The sequence below is a fragment of the Triturus cristatus genome, chromosome 7 (genome assembly GCF_964204655.1).
Source record: "Triturus cristatus chromosome 7, aTriCri1.1, whole genome shotgun sequence".
NCBI classification, from domain to species: domain Eukaryota; kingdom Metazoa; phylum Chordata; class Amphibia; order Caudata; family Salamandridae; genus Triturus; species Triturus cristatus.
This window is the reverse complement of record NC_140590.1, coordinates 21,014,524-21,035,888: the sequence shown is the minus strand read 5'-3', so window position 1 is coordinate 21,035,888 and position 21,365 is coordinate 21,014,524. Positions and strand designations below refer to the sequence as shown.

Here is a 21,365-nt window from a genome sequence, read left to right as displayed (position 1 = left end):
CCTCCGCTTCCTGCTGCCCCAGATGCCCGTATAGCCGGATTTCCCGCTCTGCGGTCATCACCGAGCAGCTCCCCCGATCCGTGGGCGTCGCACCATCGGTACCTCACAGGCCGGCCAAGTCCCCCCACGAAGTTCACCACTGCGGGCCTCGTCTGTCCGGTTCTTGCCATAACGCCGAGGGGAGGCGACACGCGTCCCAGCCCCCCCGATCCAGCCCGTCTCCTCCTACCAGGGATATGCGGGGGAATCTGCGGCCCCGGCCGGTCCACTCGGGGCGTCTAGTCGGCCTCTTGCTTCTCTGCGCCGCACTCCGTCTGGCCGCAGAGCCGTCCCCTAGATCTCGGGAGCCGCCGCCATCTTGCTGCCTCCCGGCCTCGCTCGTCTCGCGGGCAGCACCTCGCGTGTTCCGGAGTTGTCACTCTTCTCTTGTCTTTCCCTCGGCTCTGTGGACGCCTCCGATCCCGGGGCATATCAGTCCCGTCTCCAGCGGACCGCCAAACACAGGTATATCGCCGGATTTAGAGCAGCTCTGCCAGAGCTAGCGCGGAACACGTCTTACTCGGCCATGTTGCTGGCCACGCCCCCCCCCTGATAGGACAGTTGACCTTTTTCCCTCACCATTCTCAATATATTGTCCCTGTCCTGATAGTTCAGCAATTTGGCCAGTATCGGTCTAGGCGGTGCCCCAACCGGGGGTTTTTGCCCCAAGGATCTGTGCGCCCTTTCCACCACGAAGACAGGGGACAGCTGAGGGTCAAACAGCGTATGCAGGAGCTCCGTCACGTAACTCTCCATCCTAGTGATCGCATTGGTCTCCGGAATCCCGGAAATGCGTAGGTTATTTCTGCGCGACCTCGCTTCTAAATCGTCATTTTTGGCACGAACAACTCCCAAGAGTTTGTCCATATTTAACAGTTGTTCTTTTGTTTCCACTTGAATTCGTGGAATTCAGTATGCCGGTTTTCCAGAGAATCTAGGCGAGTGTCATGCACGTGAACCTGAGCTTTTATCGAGTCCCACTGCGAGGTCAGGGTATCCAACTTGGAATCAATGTTACGCAGGCTAGAGCGCATTTCTAACATGAGCGTGCGCAAATCCTCTCCCCCATCCTCAGAGCGCATCTCCTGCTGTTCCTCCGTCTGCGCGTCAGAAGGCGACTCAGCGTGGCGCGTGGCTCTCTTATCAAAGGTCAGCTTCGGCTGCTTGGCATCATGCTTGCCCATCGTGCGCCGAGTTGCCATCGCCCAGCAGCGATCAGGACACAACCAGAGCCCCAGGCCTCAAGGGTGTTTTCAGTCTGCCTTACCACTTATCTTCGCAGAGCAAGCATCCCAGCGTTAGGCAGCAGCGCAATTCTCCTCTATCTTGAATCTCACTGCGTCCCTTCAGTGCTACTCTGACCACCTACGGCAATACATGGCAGTAAACAGCAAGCAGGAATGGCAGGACAGGCCGGATTTCAGGTCTCGGCAGCGCTCTTCTCAGATCGCCTCAGGTTGCAAAATGTTTACCCCACATGGGCGCATACAGTACAATCAGGAGGTCCACACAGCAGGGCGCAAACACAGCATACTACTATTAGGGATCTCACCCACAATGCTCTGCAATGTCGGTGTTCCTGGGCCTTTCACTGTCCCCGGCAGCATAGGTGCTTCTGCAGCACCGCCGATCTCTGCCCAGGGGTTATGCGCCTTCCCGCCGTGTCACCATTTAATCAGCTGCCCCCAGTCCCCACCACGCATCGGGCACTGCACCTCGCAAATATATTTCCAGGGGCTGCACTGAGACCACAGCTTTCACCGCACGTGGCTCAGCCTCGCGCAGCACTCCGCACAGGTCCACCGCAAGTGAGGGGAGGCTGAGGAATACTCTACTCACAGGCCTGCAGCTTTCTCTGTCACACTCGCAACTCCCCAAGATGGCGCCTTCAGGGCCTCCGATTCACGCCGGAGCTCTCCCTCGACTCCATCCGGGTCACCCTCCAGCAGGAAGTGCCAATCCTCATGCGCTCCTCCAACGCAGGTCCGCCTCTCTGACTGTGGCGACGACCAGTGCTGTCCGATCCAGACATCCGCAGCTCCTCCGCTAGTACAGGCCCGCGCCTCCACCGCAGCCCCGGGTTCAGTTTTCAGGGCCGCCAGCCACCGTGACCACCTCAGGCAGGCACCACGGGTGCAGTAATTCGCCCCCTCAATCCAACGTCGAAGAGCACGCCCGGAGCTCAGGACAGACAGCGTAACAATGCGCAACCGGTCAGAGAGGTAAGGATGCCGGTTTTAGTCTCATGGCCCCACCATAATGCAGGATGTTGACAGGATTATTATCCCAGTGCGCGGAGCGCACTCAAAGAGCAGCCATTCCTCTGCTCGGCAGACAACGCCCCCCATCCTAAAACATGGTTAAAGTGGTTTAGACCCATTTGGCATATTTAATTTCTTTGTAAGTCCCTCGTTAAATGCTATACTTGGGTCTTCAGCACTCATTGTGCCACCCACTTAAGCTGCCCCTTAAAACGTCCCAGGCCTTCCACTGCTGCCTGAAGGCAGTTTAAAATGCCATGTCAGCTTGACTTTAAAACCCCCTTGCCATGCTGAAACCCTCCATTTATTACATATAAGCCACCCCTAAGGTAGGCCCTAGGTAGTCCATAGGGCAGTGTGCTGTGTAATTAAAAGGTTGGACATGTACTTTTAAGTTTTAAATGTCCTAGTAGTGATAAACTCCTAAATAAATGATTCCACTGCTGTTAGGCTTACCTCTTATATAGGAGAATATTGAGGATTCCTTATTACTGCTAAAATCAACATCTACATGGCTCCGCCCGCCCCCATCGTCAGAACCCACGGACTCAACATTGTTTCATATGCAGACGACACCCAACTCATCCTCTCGCTATCCAACTAACCCAACTCAGCCAAACACAACTTTCAAGAAGGCATGGAAGCAGTCGCCAAATGGATGAAGAGCAGCTGTCTACAACTCAACACGGTCAAAACATAAGTACTCATCATGGGCCTTGAACAACACCTGGTGGTCCCCCACCCTCGTAAGCCCACCCACCCCCACGGACCACGCACGTAACCTGGGAATCATCCTGGACTCCAAACTCAAAATTGACCACCATATCAACTCTGTCGCATCCTCCTGCTTTCATACCCTCCACCTTCTACTCAAGACCTTCAAATGGATCCCCCTCGAACACAGAAAGACCGCTGGACACACCCTCATAACCAGCAGACTCGACTACGGCAATGCACTCTATGCCGGAATAAACAAAAACCTCACCGCATACTTCAAAACAACCAGAACGCCGCCACCAGACTAGTCCTCAACCTGCTACGACACTGCCACATCACCGAGCACCTGCGCATACTCCACTGACTCCCCATCGAGGCAAGAATCACCTTCAAGATTCTCACCCACGTGCAAAAACCCCTCCACAACACCGGACCAGCATACCTAAATAGCTGACTCACATTCCACGCACCCCAAAAGACCCTACGATCAGCCCAGCTCTCCCAACACCGTGGTCCCTCACACCAGGAAGTCCAGATCAGGAGGCTGCTCTTTCTCCTTCCTCGCGGCCAGTGCCTGGAACGCCCTCCCACTTCACCTCAGACTGACGACCTCACTCTCCACCTGCACGAGGGACCTCAAAACATGGCACTTCGATAGACCGCCTCCTTGATGTACAGGACCCTGTGCCACCCCCCGCCCCCCAAGACCTTGGAGACCCTTACGGGTGAGTAGTCACGGTTAACAAACCCATGATTGAAGATAATAATTTCCAATCCAATTGGGGGTAGGTAGCTATATCAGATTTAGTTTCTTTGGAATTGTAATGAAAACCCCAAATTTAATGATAAAGTTTGTTTTTTATTACAGTTTTGAGAATGCCACTCTTAGAAATTTGGCAGTTTTCTGCCCTTAGTCCTTTGTGACTGTAAGCCTGTTTTGGGTCACATGGCTGAGTGTAACTGACGATTAGACTTTGTGAATTACTCCCAGACAGTCAGGCAATAGAGGGATTAGATGTGCCTTAATGGGCCATCTGCTGGCAGGGTAAGAGGGTAGAGCTGGTCACAGCCCCACTCTGCCCTCACACAAAGAACCTATCACCTTCATATTGTCACCGCAGTCAGCTTGGAGCTAGGGTAGGGGAGTAAGGAAATTCCATGCAGTACAATGGAACTTTTTAGAAGCTTCTCCCACCTTCCAGAGTAAGGGCACCAGTGTATAAAAGTAGGACCTCATTCACCAACTCTTTGGTACACTTCTGGACCTGTAGATGCTCTGCCAGGAAGAAGGACTGCTGGGGAGCTGAAGGGACTGCCACTCTGCTGGACGTATGACCTGCATCAACCTTGCTTAATTCCTGGATTTTCAAGGCTGAATTCCTGCCTTCCCACCCTGCTGTCCTTTTGTCTGGGGAGGAAGAACTGGACCTGCAACTATATCTTGAACCCAGGGATACCAGAGTGACTCCAGGGGCTAATCTGCTGGCCTCCTGATATTATCACCAGCACCTGAGCCCAGGGCTCTAGTCAAGCTTTAGGGCTCTTCGTGACCGTGAACTGGCCCGCTCACATCGAGACCTCACCACTTGCACTGCGATTCAATGCCAAGCTCCATCTGCTGACCATTCATGCTACAGCATCGACCACCTGCAGGGACCGTCAATGCAAAGTTCAAGCAACGCCCTTCCACAACATCTGGTCTGCTCTTCTCTCTACTCTGGCAGCTTCCAACGATGCTCTCCCTGCTCCTCACAGTCCCCTTCACTGCAAACAGGGCTCTTGGCACAGATTTGAGCAGGTAACATTTTTGTGGGCGTAATCTGATGACTGCAGCCGACCTGTGCCCCATCGTGATTGACCTGAACTTGTGACTTTGACCCAGTGTGACCAGACATCCATAATTGTCGTTTTGTGATTTTTGGCGCTATGTTCACTAAAACCTTTTAAAAAATCATAACTCTGGTTCTACTGATTGGATTTTTGTCGTTTTGGTGTCAAACAATGTATAAATATTTACTCCATTTATCTAAATTGGATTAGGAATTTTCTTGTGTTGTATTATCACTTTATTACTCTTCGTATGCTGCATAAATACTTTACAATTTACCTCTAAGTTGAGCCTAATTGCTTTTTGTGCAAAGCTACCCGGCTAAACACTGGTTAATTTACTGACGTTTTGTTGTACACTCCCCAGTCAAGCAACGGCCCAGTTTCTCACACTATGTAACTGACACCTCAGGGACATGTGATCATGCAGGAAACATTGGCTGAATAACAATTTGTGAGATGTTTGAGAAACCATGGAGTGCTCATTCCCTAGTCAATTTGCTTAGGTCTTTTGTATACCTACAAATGTTGCAATGTCTGCATGGAAATTTTCGACCACTGATTGAAGATTCCACGTTGTGATGAGCGTATTTTTACTGATTGAATTTATAGGTCATGTGTGAACCAATTCATCTTTCAGAGATTCACCATATCTGATGCAAGCATTAGTTTCTCAATGTTCAGTGTTCGATAGGTTAGAATTCTTCAATGTTTATTAACAATTTTTTGTATTGAATTAAAATGAATACCATAGGTTGTCAGGCAGCTGAGACGATCAGTCACTGGTTTCTGAGTGTAACAAAATGTCTCTAGTGCTGTTGCCCTTCGTATTATTCCCATAGGGTACTATTTCTCCTGCAATTCCTTGGTTAACACACCCACACAGTGAGTGTAGTCTTGTTTTTCACCACAGTTACCCCGTAACCTCAAGAATGGTCCAACTGTGAGATTATCATGAAGGGATTTAGGAAAGAAGCTATAGTACCTTAAGAGGTTATAGCGATCAGTAGGTTTTTAAAACACTTCACACTTAAGAGCGTCTTTAGTAGTTCTTATCTTCAGATCTGAGAAAGAGATATTGGTTTTGTTTATCCTCAGAGTAAACCTAAAGAACCTATTCCATGTGTTATCCAATCAGAACAGGCAAGAACTTCTTCTTCACTATCAGGTTAGATAATGAAAATATCATAGGCAAGATTTTGTCTCAATGTTTCTAGGACTCGTATTGGTCCAGTCATTTCCAACAGTTCATTGCCACGTACAAACCGCAATCAAGAGTACCAAGCACACCAATCCAATGGAAGTACTTTATTTATAAGATAAGATCCTTCCAGAGGCAGAGAGCTTTGGCATCTCGACCATTACGTCGTCTCCCGGTGACTGCTGCAGACCGCAACTATCATATTGCGACTGTTTCGGGTTTGGCCTTAATTGGTAATTTTACAGAGATGCTTCATGTTGATGATGATATTGGATAATCCCTAGAGAATCGGGACGGATCTTATCTTATAAATAAAGTACTTCCATTGGATTGGTGTGCTTGGTACTCTTGATTGCGGCTTGTACGTGGCAATGAACTGTTGGAAACGACTGGACCAATACGAGTCCTAGAAATATTGAGACAAAATCTTGCCGGACGGGATAATACTCTCCATGCAAAATCAATAACGTCCTTCCAACACAATAATACTTCGTATCCCATCATTGAGTAGCGCCCTGAAGAAGTCCTGTATTAGGACGAAACGCGTCGGCTGTTCGTTCTGTTTGTTGAGTAACAAGAACTGAACTATGTTTGTCCTACATAAAATGAAAATGGAATCAAATAAATAATTTTTGAAGATCTCTCATTGCTGGAGATGAACTTTATGATTGTCAATACCAATTCTTTCGTGTGGTGCACCTTTGTTTTGATTTTATATATTTGGATTCCTGATCGAATAAGCACTGTGACAGTGGGTGCTATTCAGTGTGCACGTGAATTCCCACTAAAACTTAAAGCAATAGTACCGAGGGAGTGATAAGAGGTTAGGTGCTGGTCATTAGAAGGTTCCACTGTTTTCCTTCTTTCAGATTAGAAGCTGTGTACCGAACTCCTAGAGGCCAGACGCCTCGAGAAAATGTGGAGGAACCAGAAGACCACTGAAGCCCACACCGACCACAAGATTGCCATGAAGAACTACCACCAGCTGATAAGGGACACCAAAAGAACCTTCATCAGGGAAAAAATCAACACCAACTCAGCCAACACAAGGGAACTCTTCAACGTCATCAAGTATTTCACCAAACCCTCATGCGAAGCCTCTGACATCACACCATCCCAAGATCTCTGCAACAAGCTCAGCACCTCCTTCCACCAGAAGATCATGACCCTTTACGACAACTTCAATGAGCCAATGAATGCCTTCCCCCCTACGACCACTACTACCTCCAAACCAACCATCACCACCTGGAACCCCGCACCCATCGAACTTATTGCCACCACCATGAAGAAAACTCACTCAGAAGCCCCCACGGACCCCTGACCCCCGCACATCTTCCACAGAGCCTCCACGTCCATCGTCCCGAGCTAGCCCGCACCATCAACTCCTCCCTGGCCTCTGGCTCCTGCCCCATGGACTGGAAACGCGCGGAAGTGAAGCCCCTCCTCAAAAAACCATTGGCTGACCCGACTGACTTCAAGAACTACCGACCCATCTCCCTCCTCCCCTTCGCTGCCAAAGTCACAGAAAGACTCGTGAACGCCCAGCTGACAACCTTCATCGAAGATAACTACATCCTTGACCCCTCCCAATCTGGTTTCCGCAGCAACCACAGCACCGAGACAGCCCTGATCGCCGCCACGACGACATCCGTATGTTGCTCGACAAGGGCCACACCGCAGCACTCATTCTCCTGGACCGCTCCGCAGCTTTCGACACCGTCTCACACTGCACACTAACCACCAGGCTCCACAACGTGGGAATTCAGGGAGACGCCCTCAACTGGACCTGATCCTTCCTCTCCAATAGAACACAGAGGGTCAGACTCCCACCCTTCCTCTCCAAACCCACCAACATCATCTGCGGAGTTCCCCAAGTATCTTCTCTGAGCCCGACTCTCTTCAATATCTACATGGCCCCCATTGCCGCAATCGTCAGGCAGCACGGGCTTAGCATTGTGTCCTATGCTGACGACACACAGCTCATCCTCTCCCTCACCAGCAACCCAGAAGACACTAGACTCAGCTTCCAGGAAGGAATGAAAAACGTGGCCACCTGGATGAAGGACAGCTGCCTCAAACTCAACTCCGAAAAGACTGAGGTTCTCATCTTCAGACCCCGCCCCTCCGCCTGGAGCGACTCCTGGTGGCCTCCCGCCCTGGGACCCCCACCTACCCCGACGGACCACGCTCGTAAACTCGGCATAATCCTCGACTCCTCCCTCTCCATGAACCACCAAATCAACGCTATCTCCTCCACCAGTTTCAACTGCCTCCGGATCCAACGTAAGACCTTCAAGTGGATCCCCCCAGACTGCAGAAATACCGTCACCCACACACTCATCACCAGCAGGCTCGACTACGGAAACACCCTCTACGCTGGAATCAACAAATCCCTACTACGCAAACTCCAAACCATCCAAAACGCGCCCGCCAGGCTCATCCTAGGGACACCGCGCCATGAACATATGACTCCACACCTGCAAGAACTCCACTGGCTCCCCGTCGAGAAGAGCGTCACCTACAAACTACTCATGCACGCCTACAAATCCCTCAGCAACATCGGACCCAAATACCTCAACAACCGAATGAGCTTCCACGCACCCAAGCGGAACCTCCGTTCAGCCGACCTCGCGCTAGCAGAGGTCCCACGCATTCACCGGAGCAGAGCTGGAGGGAGAGCTTTCTCATACACTGCAGTCACAGCTTGGAACACTCTCTCAGTAGAAATAAGATGCTCGCCAACCCTGCACACCTTCAGACGGGCTCTCAAGACCTAGCTTTTCGACTAACCGGAGCAGCCCTACCTTTCCCTCCCCCATCGCCTTGGGACCCTCACGGGTGAGTAGCGCGCTTTACCAAACCCTGATTGATTGATTGATTGTATCGTCCGCATATGATATAATCTCAAAGCCAAAGGCTCTGACAATTTTGGCAAGAAGGGCAACATAGATATTAAATAGTGTAGGGCTAAAACTTGAGCCCTAGGGATCCCCACCATCTAATGTCATGGTACAAGATTTATAGGAGCCTAGAATAACCATTTGGGTCCTTTCGGAAAGGAAATCTGAAAGCCATTGTGAGGCTCTTCCATGGATACGGATCTCATGAAGCCTACCAAGTTACTTGGTATGAGATACCATTTTAAACGCTGGATACAAGTCCAGCAGCACCAGCATAGATGATACATTAGCATCGAGAGAGCATATGATGTGGTCAGTGACCACTACCAGAGCTGTCTCTGTGCTATGCTCTGAAGCTGGACTGTGATGAGTCTAGGATACTATTTGCCTCCAGTTATTTTATAAGTTGTTTACTCATATGCTTCTCCAATATCTTCCCATTTAAAGGAGCAGTAAAATGGGTCTGTAACTGGCAAGATTGGTCAATGCCAAATTGTTTTTTTTTTACGGGTCTGACCTGAGCTCAGTGGTGTAATAAAACGTGAGGGGCTCCTATGCAAGATATGCTGAATGGGCCCTCACATCAGTAGAGGCTGAGTGCCCCCCCTCCAGTATGAGTAAGCCTGAGCCCCCGCACACTGCTGTGGCTGTGGGGGCCTTTGTTACACCTCTGCCTGAGCTACCTTCCAGTCCGATGGAATAGTCTTGTATTGATAGATAGATTGAACAGGGATCAAATTGAAGGGGCAAGCAGATTGGCAAGGTCAGCCAAAATTCTGGGGGGGGGGGGGGCAGACATCTAAGGGAGAGTCCGACTTAGTTGAGACAAGGATTTTCTGAATTGTCTGTGGTGTAGAACATTACAATTTGCTTGGGCTGTTAGCACAATTAGGGGGAGGTGCACAAAAGTCGAGCTCCTCGCAAGCCTGATCAAGTGGACTAGAGAATTTCTGAAAAATCATTTAGATTGTGTCTTCAAAATGGTTAAGTTAAGGAGTCACAAAGTGTTTCTTGGGAGCATGCTTCAAAATGTATAAAAGTATTAAGCACATTAAAAAGGGCTTTTGAAGAGCTTTTGACCTCTTCAATTTGGTTTGATATAAGCAATTTACTGGCTATCTTGAGGTTGAGATGGTATAGGTTTAACAATACTTTATAAACGTCCTTATTGGATACATTATTAGAACAAAATATCGTTCCCGAGCACAAACGAATAAATGTTCAAACCAGTAATATCAGAAGAAAATTCAGTCCATATAATCAGGAAACAGTCTTCTTTATTTTCTTATTTCTCAAAGTCTCTCCTTGAGGTCATAGCATGACATTTCATGGTAACAGGTAAGCACAAATGTTGCAGCCAACACGTGTTTCGTCTTGGGTTAATGGCCCAATGACTTCCTCAGGGCAAATATAATATTAAAGCAGGCAGTACACCACACATTAGGTAGGGCCTATACGTGGTTCCATATATTTTGTGTCTAAAAATCGCTGGTATTTATCCAAGTTCAACGATAAAACATATGTAACTATCTCGATTGGACTATTGATTGATTATATCAAAACCGTCTCATAGGTAGAAGAATTGTGTATCACAAAACGTAGAGGGCTCCAGTCATCGTTGCGTAAAGTTCGTGGTTCGTGGTGTACTGTCTGCTTTAATACTATATTTGCCCTGAGAAAGTCATTGGGCCATTAACCCAAGACTAAACACGTGTTGGCTTCAACATTTGTGCTTACCTGTTACTATGAAATGTCATGCTAGGACCTCAAGGAGAGACTTTGAGAAATAAGAGAATAAAGAAGACTGTTTCTTGATTATATGGACTGAATTTTCTTCTGAGACATTGATATTACTGGTTTGAACATTTATTCGTTTGTGCTCGGGAACGATATTTTGTTCTAGTTTTTATCCTCTGTATACCTACAGTAACGGAGGATTATTGGGACGCAGGTGGCCGTTTCCCTTTCTATTCCCTTGAGCAATTCTTTTCTGTTTTCCATATACAATCATTGGTTTTGCGCATGATTAACCCAGCCACTTTTCAATGTTTGATGGATACATTATTACTCTAACGCCATTATTTTTCTAAACTCTTACATGAGGCTTTCTCTATTTTTAATTCTGTCGAGTACCAAGGTGCATGGAGTCTGTGTATCTGATTGTCGTAGGGTTTGAGAAGGGCTATTTGATCAAATTCCGACTCCAGCGCTCTGTTGTAGTCAGAAAGTGCTTGATCTACATCTAAGTCATGTGAAGGGACACTTCACTTCAGCACCTTAGCCACAGAATCAGGAGTGGTTTTCCACCACTGTCTGGACATATTGTTTTAACCCGTATTTGTTTTTACGGCCTCATTATACTTAGGGATCTGAAAACAGATGAGTGAGTGGTCTGTCCAGAGTAAAGATTTGGGTGGTTTGCAAATGAATGGTGAGAAGTTAGTAAAAATGAGGTCCAGAGAATGACCTGAGACATGAGTTGCTCTGTTAACTTGTTGAAACAGACCAAGTGTTGCTAGATTGGAAAATAGTTGACTAGTCTCTGAAGCAGAGGAATCTTCCCCATGGTAATTGAAGACTCCCAACAAGAGGAACTGTTGTGCTTCAAGCACATGGGGCACAATATATTCCGGTAGGCTGTGACTGAACCCTTTTTTGGACCAGGCGGACGGTAGACTAAATTGCCTTTCCAACTTACTTTGGGAGAGAGTTGAGCTTGAATATGCATATTTCTGCCCAATCTCCCAAGGCGGCAACATTGGCGATGTTTACAGTGAAAGAAGCAGTAGAAGTGTGGTGTAAAAGGCTACACATAAACAAGTTATTAGTAGTAGTAGTGTAGCACGATTGTGCTTTCAATACTTTGGCAAGCGTGTGTGGAGTTTTTGAATTTCTATCAGTTGTATGTTATGTATGTGGTTACATATAGTTAGTTTTTGTTGAACATCTACTTTATGGATTGTGTTTGCTAATTTGAAAGTATAATGAGCTTCTCCCTGTTAAAGATGTTTGTAGAGTGATTCCTCTATAGACAGGTGTTCCAATGGCTTTAGCATTTATTTGAGTTAGTTGAGTTCATTGAGTTGGATGGTCAGTGGTCCAGTGCTTCTCTAGAAGAGCGCTTTGATAGGAAGGTGCATTTCTGTGATTCAATGTTGTGCATTGGACCGTGTGACATGTTTCAATGCATTTTATTTGGATGGTTCTCAGATGTATGTTGACCTGGTCTGGGGGCGTTGCTGTTGAGTTTGAAGCATCTTGCCAAGAATAAGGCGTTGTTGGGGTCTGTCAATCGTGTTCAGATTCAGAAAGGGAATTATTAGCATTGTATTAAAGATGTCCCATAATGAATATTGTTCAGGGGAAGATGCTGTTTGGTGTCCAGAGTTAGCTGATGTGTGTATGTCTAGTTCATACTGTATTGGTGGTTTTGTGGTGTTGGGTATTTGTGTTGTAGAACATGATTAGCTGCACTACATGGCAGACCCAAGGAACCTTGGCAGCTGTAGAGGAGTACGTAGTTATTAGACCAAGAAAGTAGAGTGTTCACACACGCATGAACAAGGAAGTATGCATCATGTGAGCAAGGATTTGCGTGTGATGGAGGACTATGGAATTACCTGGTGTTTAAAATGTGAAGATTATGTGGTAGTGTGATACAAAGCATAGGATGCAAGATATCTTCTACACGTTTCCAGTATATTCCCTCACCTTCTAGTGTCAATTCAAGTTCAGTATTTAGATTTACTAGAACGCTGTTTCATTTATGAATTGGGAAGTCTGGGCTTTGGTAATTGTGTCTTTAATCTGTTAAGCACATTACTTTCACCTGCTTCTAAAATGCAACTTGGTTATTTTTGACCCAACAGTATCCCTCGTTGTGAAGGAATCATCTCACACATGCAGGGTGAGTCTGGACGGAACAAAAATGAGATGTCTCTGGGTCTTTAACTAAGACCAGGATGGGTTTCTACTCTGTGCTCACCTCTTATGCCGTCCAGGTGACCAGAGGTGGGGTATGGCTGCTCTCTCTTCATCTAGTCATCTGGTGACCACTGCTCTTCCTTTTTCCACAGACGCAGTCCCTTGATGCAGACCACACTTACATGGTAAGACAAATGTAAAGCATCTCTCACACACAGAATGGTGTTTCTGAATGCTTAGATAAATATCATTTCTTGATACCTCCTGAGGATACTTAGTTCTTATTCGGTCACCTCTGTAACTGCTACACAATCCAGTGGGTGGTTAGTAAGGCCTGTGTGCTGGATAAGTCTGCCATGGATATCTAAGCTTACAAAACAGAATCTCATGAACTGACATAAGATACTCTCCCTTATAGATTGTAGAATAGGTTAAGCAAATGTAATTTCCTGGTTGGCAAGGTCGTGCATGTAGCAAAAATGTATTTTAATTAACTATCCAAAGGCCTTTCAGTGTTGTAGGAATAAAAAAGGGACTGTTTATAGGAAGAGCTAATATTACCGGCTGTCAGAAGTACCTGGTTCTCCCCAGAAGCAGAATTGACGAATAATTCCCAATGCCCACTCACCGGTACCGTCACCTCTTGAAATGGGTAACCGCACCAGCAGAGGGGGAAAGGGGAGTTGGACAGAGAAGAGAAAACTTCAGATGGGTGACTGCTCCCTTGCTGCCAGAATCCCTTCAAGGACCTCTTCTGTTCTTCGGTAACCCAAGGTAATTCCAGGCGGAAACAAGCACCTAATGCACACAATTGAAAAACAACAATATAACCACACTTCCTCAATTATCTTCTATTCTATCCAGCTTTTGACTAAACTCTTACCCAAATTGTCTGAAGTTATTGCCCTTTTTCCATTAGCTGATGTGTGGTCTAAACTGTTTTCGTCACCACCAGTATACCTCACTGATGGGTCTGAATACCTAATGCACACAGGGGAATGCGGTTAGAATAATTTTACCTCACTGGATTTTACTCATTTAACGATTCTTGCCTATGCTTACCCTGGTTAACTGCGCTCTTTCTTAAAGCTTTTGCTGTTGCACAAACCATTTACATATTTACAATGTTTTTGACATGCAAATGAAGTTAATTTCCATCACTGCACAAGGACTTCTGTTAAAGTCTCAGTAGCCCGCTTCTGGGTTGAAGTCCTTTGTCTAACCTCCAAGCGCTGACGTTGATGAAACGCGCAAAAAGGGACTATGGATGGAAAGTGAGGTAGGTAAAGACTAGGAAAAGATGCTCTAAAGGGGAAGCCTGGAGAGGATAGTGAAACAGTATCTTTGCCCCTGAAAGACTGAGCCTTTGTGACTGTTCCTGACGCTGCTGCTGCCAAACTTCTCAAATCCGGAAATATGGGAGAAGGCACTCGCCGATAAGAAGTTCTCTTGTGACGAGCTTCTCCCTTCTGGAAAGGTGAGTCGCTGCTCACCAGCTGAAAATACTGGTACGAGACAGAGCGTCGGCTTGGCTAAGAAGTCCCCACAAGCCTCCATGGACTTCTGCCGGCGCTCCACAGTTCTAAGACAGGGAAGTGAAATCTAAGCAGCCTTCCCTCAAGGATTTCAAATTGAAGTGCGCCGCATATAGCACGCGTACACAGCTGATACTCTCTAATTATCACAAGAGCGTGCCACATCTAAAGAGGGCTGCGAATTGCAAGGGAACCCAGCAGCCATCTTACAATGTTCTTCCACACACAGTTTTTACAGTAACTTCCAGTGAGTGTTCACTGGTAGCTTCTTCACCAAACTTATTTTTCAGTTGTATCTTCTCCTCAACCTGCTCTGAACCAAAGATATTACATTTACACCGGCCTGTAGGAAAAAAAGAGGGACTGTTTATAGGAAGCGCTAAATGTTACCGGCCTGTAGGAATAAAAAGAGGGACTGTTGATAGGAAGACCTAAATATTACCAGACCTGAAGTAAGATCTTTGGAAACTAGCAAAGAAATGGCACCAAGTGTGCTCTCAAAGGTGAGATGTTCCACAAGATGACAACCTTCCCTGAGAAGCATCCGGCCTTACAGTTGGGTCTCTGCTGTAGGGGAGTAGAGTGTTGACTGCACCAATTGTACCCTTAGAGGTGAGGTGTTCCACAAGATGGCTGTCTTCACTAAGAAATATCTTTCCTCGCAGTTGGTTCTGCAGTTAAACTGCACCACATGCATGTCCAGAGGCGAGATGTTCCACAAGATGGCTGTCTTCACTAAAAGCCGCTTACATTTGGATCTCTGCTGTAGGGAAATAGAGTCCCTTACCTCATGTATGTTCAGAGACCAGATGTTCCACAAGGTGGCACCTTCACTGAGTAGTATCCCAGCTAACAGTTGGATCTCTTTTGTAGGATAGTAGAGTGTGGAATCCTACTCAGGCAAGAAGGATTATCTAGTCATCAGTTTGAGATGAGCTGAATGACCGGCTTTAGAAACCAGGTAGAGGGCCGTATTCACACAGAGGGTCTGTCCTCACTTTGTTCTGATGCTGGTAGAAGCCCATGATCCAGGGCCGTAGGAGAGTCCATTCCACTGTTCATCCATTTACTGAAATCACACCTATTTAGTGACATGTGATATACAAGCCTTCTTTTATTTACTTCAAGAATACAACAACATAACATAACAATAACATAATATAAGAGAAAGGATATAGCAAATAGAATGGAGGAAACAAAAAAAAAATGCCACAGAACAAAAGTCAGAGTGAGACTGCCCATCTCAATAAAATCCAGGTATGTGTCTGCAGAAGGCATCTTAATACTGTCTCTTTTGCTTGCAGGCATTAAAGCATGGAGATCAGGGAACATATGACCACCTGCAAAGGTAAGCAATGGTAAACGTAATATTCTTCTCCTCATTCAATCAATCAATCAAACATTTGTAGAGTGCACTAATCACCCGTGAGGGTCTTCAGGCGCTGCAGGGAGGGGTGCAGCTACTGCTCGAACAGCCAGGTTTTGAGAAGACTTTTGAAGGTCAGCAGGTCCTGGTTCTGTCGCAGCTGTGTGGGTAGGCTGTTCCATGTCTTGGCGGCGAGGTAGGAGAAGGATCTGCCACCGGTGGAGGTCCTGAGGATGCGCGGGACGGTGGCGAGGTCGGTGGAGCAAAGCTGGTGGTTCGTGATATAGAAGGTGAGACGTTTGTTGAGGTATGCTGGTCTGGCGTTGGGGAGTGCTTTGTGAGCGTGGGTGAGGACTTTGAAGGTGATCCTCTTGTTGACTGAGAGCCAGTGCAGGTCTTTCAGGTGGGCGGTGATGTGGGTGTGGCGGGATATGTCGAGGACGAGGCGTGCAGAGGCGTCCTGTATGTGTTGGAGTCTTTGCAATATTTGTACTGCAATATTTGCACTATCTACAGCCACATAGAAAAGACAAAAAAAGCCCGCATCATAAAAATGTATTGATGACTGAGGAGATAGACCCCTCTGGGGGGGGTAGATATATTATTTTTAGCACAGCGCAACAGAGCAATCAAAGTATTAATTTAGAATGGCCTACTGCTGCTGTCCTCCTCTGCACTGAAGCTCTTAAAGTTTGTCTCCTACAACGCACAACCTTTGCACTATGGTGCACAGATATGTGCATGCTCTTTTGTGTAAGATGTATACTGGAAGCCTACCCTTCCAGTAAAACATGAAGGCCTAGTTTTACTGACAGTTCAGGCAGCACAGCAAGGCAAGTTGCCGAGCTGTGTTATGTGAACAGGAGAGAGCTGAACTGCACCAGAAAAGGCCTTATAACTGATGAAACCTGGGATACAACATTCTCTGTCCTTTCATGTGTGGGTTTTGGGATACTGGATTTGGGAATAAAGGTTTACAGGCTGAGCAGAATGGCTATCCCCATCCTCTGAAAATGTTCTGTACGTATGTCCTAAGGACTCCACTTAGAGTGCAACCTCCGACTGTAATGTTCATCTTTACATCTGTGGATGTAACTGAGGGGGGAGCATGAGGCAGACCAGAAGCAGTCTCCAACAATAAGGACACTGCAACCTGCCTCCTAATGTATCCACTGAGGAGCAAAGAAAAGACTTACGGAGACTGCAAGTTAATAGTTCAACCTTCAGTGGATCAGCACCGAGTAAGGCTTAGCACCAGCCTCACACTGAGGACAGAACTCCCTGATGGGCACCCTGAAGGGCAGTGTGTGTATGAGAACAATAAAATGTGGGCTCTTGTGGCATTAATTAGAAGACTGTAGTCTGGCCAGCGAGTTCACAACACTGTATACAGAGGTCTGTGAGTTATGGTACTGTTTGGGTGGGGTGCAAATTAACTTTAAGTTATAAATAAAACTTTTCAATTTCTAATGTTTGTGTAGTTTGAGCTTATTTTGTATAGAAATAATACATTAAGTTATATTAATTTACATTTTAAATGATAAATTAAGGAGCAGCTCCTCGTGCCAGCTCCCACTGCTACAGCACTCCTGTCCAGCTCGTCCGCAGTCCACTACTGCCTTGTAGACCTGCTACCCTCTGCTTGCCCTATGCCTGCCCTCTGCTTGAACCTCCTGTGCTCATTTCTTGCCTTCTATTTTGTTTTTACTGCTCGTTTTTCTGCCCTCTGTTTTTCTGCCCTCTATTTTGACTTTTTCTGCTCTGTTTTGGCCTTTTCTGCTTGTTTTTCTGTGCTCTGTTTTTCTACACTCTAGTTTGCTTTTTTCTGCTCTGTTTTGCCTTTCTCTGCTCATTTCTTCCTTCTTCCCACCTTTTCACTCTTTCTGCCATTTCCCTTCTTCTGCCACCCAGAACGGGGCCATCCCCCAGTACCTACTTAAGGGATGCCGCAGTGCAGCTGTGCAGCAGGCAAAAGGCATGTCTGTTGCTACCTGACCTCGCCTGGTTCGAGCCCAGCACCAGCAGCCTTGGCCCTCCCGTCACTCTCCACTACATTGCCGAGGAGCTCCTGAACCTAGACCTCACACACTGAAACAACGACTGCTGCACCGCCTCCCTGCGAGCAACCAAAGGACCCTTCACCTGCCGCCATTGCTGTTTCTCATGCAATATAAGATCACCAATCTACACAAGATCCCACACCACACCTCCCCTAAAGGCCACATACAACCCGGAACTTCTTTTCAATCTCAGAACCAATCAAATCAGCATGGAACTCACCAGCATCATTAACACCTCCATCACCACAGCAGCCTTCACGGACAGCTGAAAGCACACAGAGGTCAGACCCACTCCTAAAGAAATCCTGCTTTGACCCCAGGAAACTCAAATATTATCGAACAATCTCCTTGCTCCCTTACACTGACAACGTACTCGAAAAGGCCATCAACCAACAGTTCAGCAAATACCTGAAACAAATCTACCTGCTTGACGCCACCCAATCAGGATTCGAGCCAACCACAGGTCAGAGATTGCCCTGAACGCTACCACAGGCGACATCAGAACCCTTCTCAACAATGGGGAGACTGTAGCTCTGATCCTCCTTATCCTCACGGCTGCGTTCAACACCACATCTGACCACACCTCCTCAACAGACTCTACAACATCGGCATACAGCAAAAGGCCCTCAAGCAGATTGCCTCATTCCTTACAGGATGCACACAGAGCATCTGGCTGGCTCGTATGAACCCAAGACAATCGTAAGCGGCATACCCCAAGGATCATCCCTCAGTACCACTTTATTGAACACCTAGATGACCCCCCTCACAGACATTGCCAGATCCCACGGCCTCAACATAATTTCCTACGCAGACACCACTCAACTTATCCCCCTGCTCACCAAAGACCCGTCCACCACCAGAACAAAGCCATGACCAAGGTAGCCAACTGTATGAGAGCCAATTGCCTTAAACTCAGCTCTGATCAGACAGATGTGCTGATCTTCAGGAAAAACAAATACACATGGAACCACAGCTGATGGCCAGCGGAACCCATCCTACACCCAGGCCAACAGATTATGCACACAATCGATGCAGCATCCTCAACACTGAACTGACCAGGAAACACCAAGTTAACGCAGTGGCCTCCTCCTGCTTTCACACCCTCATCTCGTTCTGCAGAATCGTCAGATGGATTCCAGTCAACATCAGAAAGAACATCACTCATGGCCTTGTCACTAGCCGCCTGACTACGGCAACACACTTTATCCCGGAATCTCCACCTGGCTCCTCAGCAGACTACAGACTATACATAATGAGGCAGCCAGACTCATCCTGGACCTTTCCAAATGCACCCAAATCACCCTCATCTCAGAAACCTCCGCTGGCTACCCATCCAGAAGAGATGCCAGTTCAAAATCCTCACACACACCTAGAAATCCCTACACGATCAAGGACTGTCCTACATCAACCACCGACTTAAGTTCCATCTACCTGCAAGACACTTGCGCTCCCCCTCACTAGTCCTTTTGCTCACCCACCGCATTCTTCACAGCTGCAGCGGGGACCGCACCTTCTCCTATATTGCTGCCAAGACTTGGAATGACCTGCCCCTCCACCTCCAAACAGCATGCTCCCTAGCAGACTTCAGAAAGAAGCTCAAGACCTGACTTTTCGATGGATACCTCGCACTCCAGCGCCCAGATACCTCCCAGGGATGACAGTGCTGCGCATTACAAATACTGATTGATTGATTGATATCTATAACTAATCTTTAAATTTTGTTTTTTTCTTTGAATTTAATTATTGTTTTTATAAAAAATGTGTTTTAAAACATGAAGTGGAGTGTTGTTGAGTGGAGTGTTGTAAAGTATTCTAGTGTAGTGTGAAAGAGTAGAGTGGGTTGAAGTGGTATAGAGTTCGTAACTATAACGTATCCTCAAAATTAATTTTTTTAATTGAATTTTAAAGTTTAAAAAAAAAAAAATGTGAGTGTAGAGTTGTAAAGTGTATCCATCCTTCTTCCTATAACATTTTTTTTAAGGTAAAACAATAAAAAGCTCATATTCCCACTGTCATGTCCTCACCAATGATCACGCGGGGACAGATAGGTGGACATTCAATTCTTTATTCTTTCTCGTCCTGGCATTGCCCACATGCACGTCTGTCCCTTGCCCTCGTGGCTGCAGAATGCCCTCCCCTCTCCCTGACCGGAAGTGGTGTCCGGTTCCTGTCCCCTTCTCATCATTCGGGTCCAGGGTCTTAATGCCCTCTGACCCAGGTCACCACATCTCCCCTTTTGTGGAAAGAAAATAGCTGACAAGCAATTGCGAGTGAGAGAGAGAAAAGAGCGAGAGAAAAAGAGAAAGAGAGAGAGAGAATGAGAAAAGAGAGGGAGAGAAAGAGAGGGAGAGAGAGCGAGAGAGAGAGAGAGAGAGAGAGGGAGAATGAGAGAGAGAGAGAGAGAGAGAGAGAGAGAGATGATGATCCCCATCGTTGCATTTCCTCAATCAGTCTTTGTGGCCTTCTGCTCACTCTTTATGGACATCCTCCTTCCATTCCCTCGTGTGATCCCTCTTCTTGTCTCTCATTGTTGTGTACCTCTCTTCTATTGCTGTCCATACTTTCCTCTCTTTCTGCTGTGTCTCCTCCGTCTTCATCCAATGTCATCAGTCTCTTGAAGTGAGAGCTGTTTCTGGTAATCCGGTAGGGGCCGATGCCGCTGTTATCATAGGCCCCTTGACGTTTATAATTGTCAGTAGTTCATCTGAGAATGGACTGTCCTATTTTCTTGACTGCCGCTGGCGTACCACCACTGAGTCCCCTTGCTTCAGGTGCGAGGCAGTGGCCTCTCTCCTGGCGTCCGCATCGACCTTAATCTTGTTTTTCGCCTCTTGGTCTCTTACTGCAATGCTGTCACACCCGGGTGGCGTCTTTGCTTCTAGTTGAGGCAGTTATGTCCTTCTAGTACTAGTTCTGCTGGATATTGGCCTGTGGAGCTGTGGGTGGTGTTTCAATAGTCCCTTAGCACTTGACAGAGTGCTTGTCCTATGGAGATTTGCGTTAGCTTTGAACTTTGGACTGCTTTCTTTATGTTCCCCATGAACCTCTCCACCATGCCATTTGCTTGCGGCCACAGACGCGTTATTTTCCTGTGGTTAATGCCTAGGTAGTCCATGAACTTGCGAAACTCCTCTCCTGAGAAAGGAGGACGGTTCTCTATCTTTATTGTTTGTGGGGAACCCCAATCTGCAAAAATGTCAGCTAGGATTTGCAACGTCGCGTTTGCTGATGTTGACGAGACTTGTCGCACTGTGGGAAATCTGGAGTACTCATCAATGATTACTAACAAGTAATTTCCCATGTCTAGTGGCCCATAGAAGTCTGCTGCCAATGTTGTCCACACTGCCATTGGAAGCTCCGACATCTGTGATTGTTCCGGCTTTGCTAGTCGCCCTGTAACTTGGCACAGGTGACAGTTTATGATGGTTGTTTACACCTGTCGATATAGGCCTGGGAACCATACTTTCTCCTGTATCATTTTCTTTGTTGCTGCCATGCTTCTGTGGGACTCATGTGCCAAATGTATGGTCTGCCG

The 21,365-nt window shown here is 47.0% G+C and overlaps 1 protein-coding gene across 1 annotated transcript in view; it reads left to right on the top strand.

The window, feature by feature from the left end:
* LOC146808708 (cell adhesion molecule CEACAM6-like) overlaps positions 1-21,365 on the top strand; it is a 375,069-nt gene that overhangs the window by 329,164 nt on the left and 24,540 nt on the right. The window contains exons 6-7 of the mRNA XM_085614219.1: positions 13,022-13,054; positions 15,709-15,752. Coding sequence (XP_085470345.1) covers positions 13,022-13,054; positions 15,709-15,752 — 77 coding nt within the window. The remainder of the gene's footprint in view (positions 1-13,021; positions 13,055-15,708; positions 15,753-21,365) is intronic.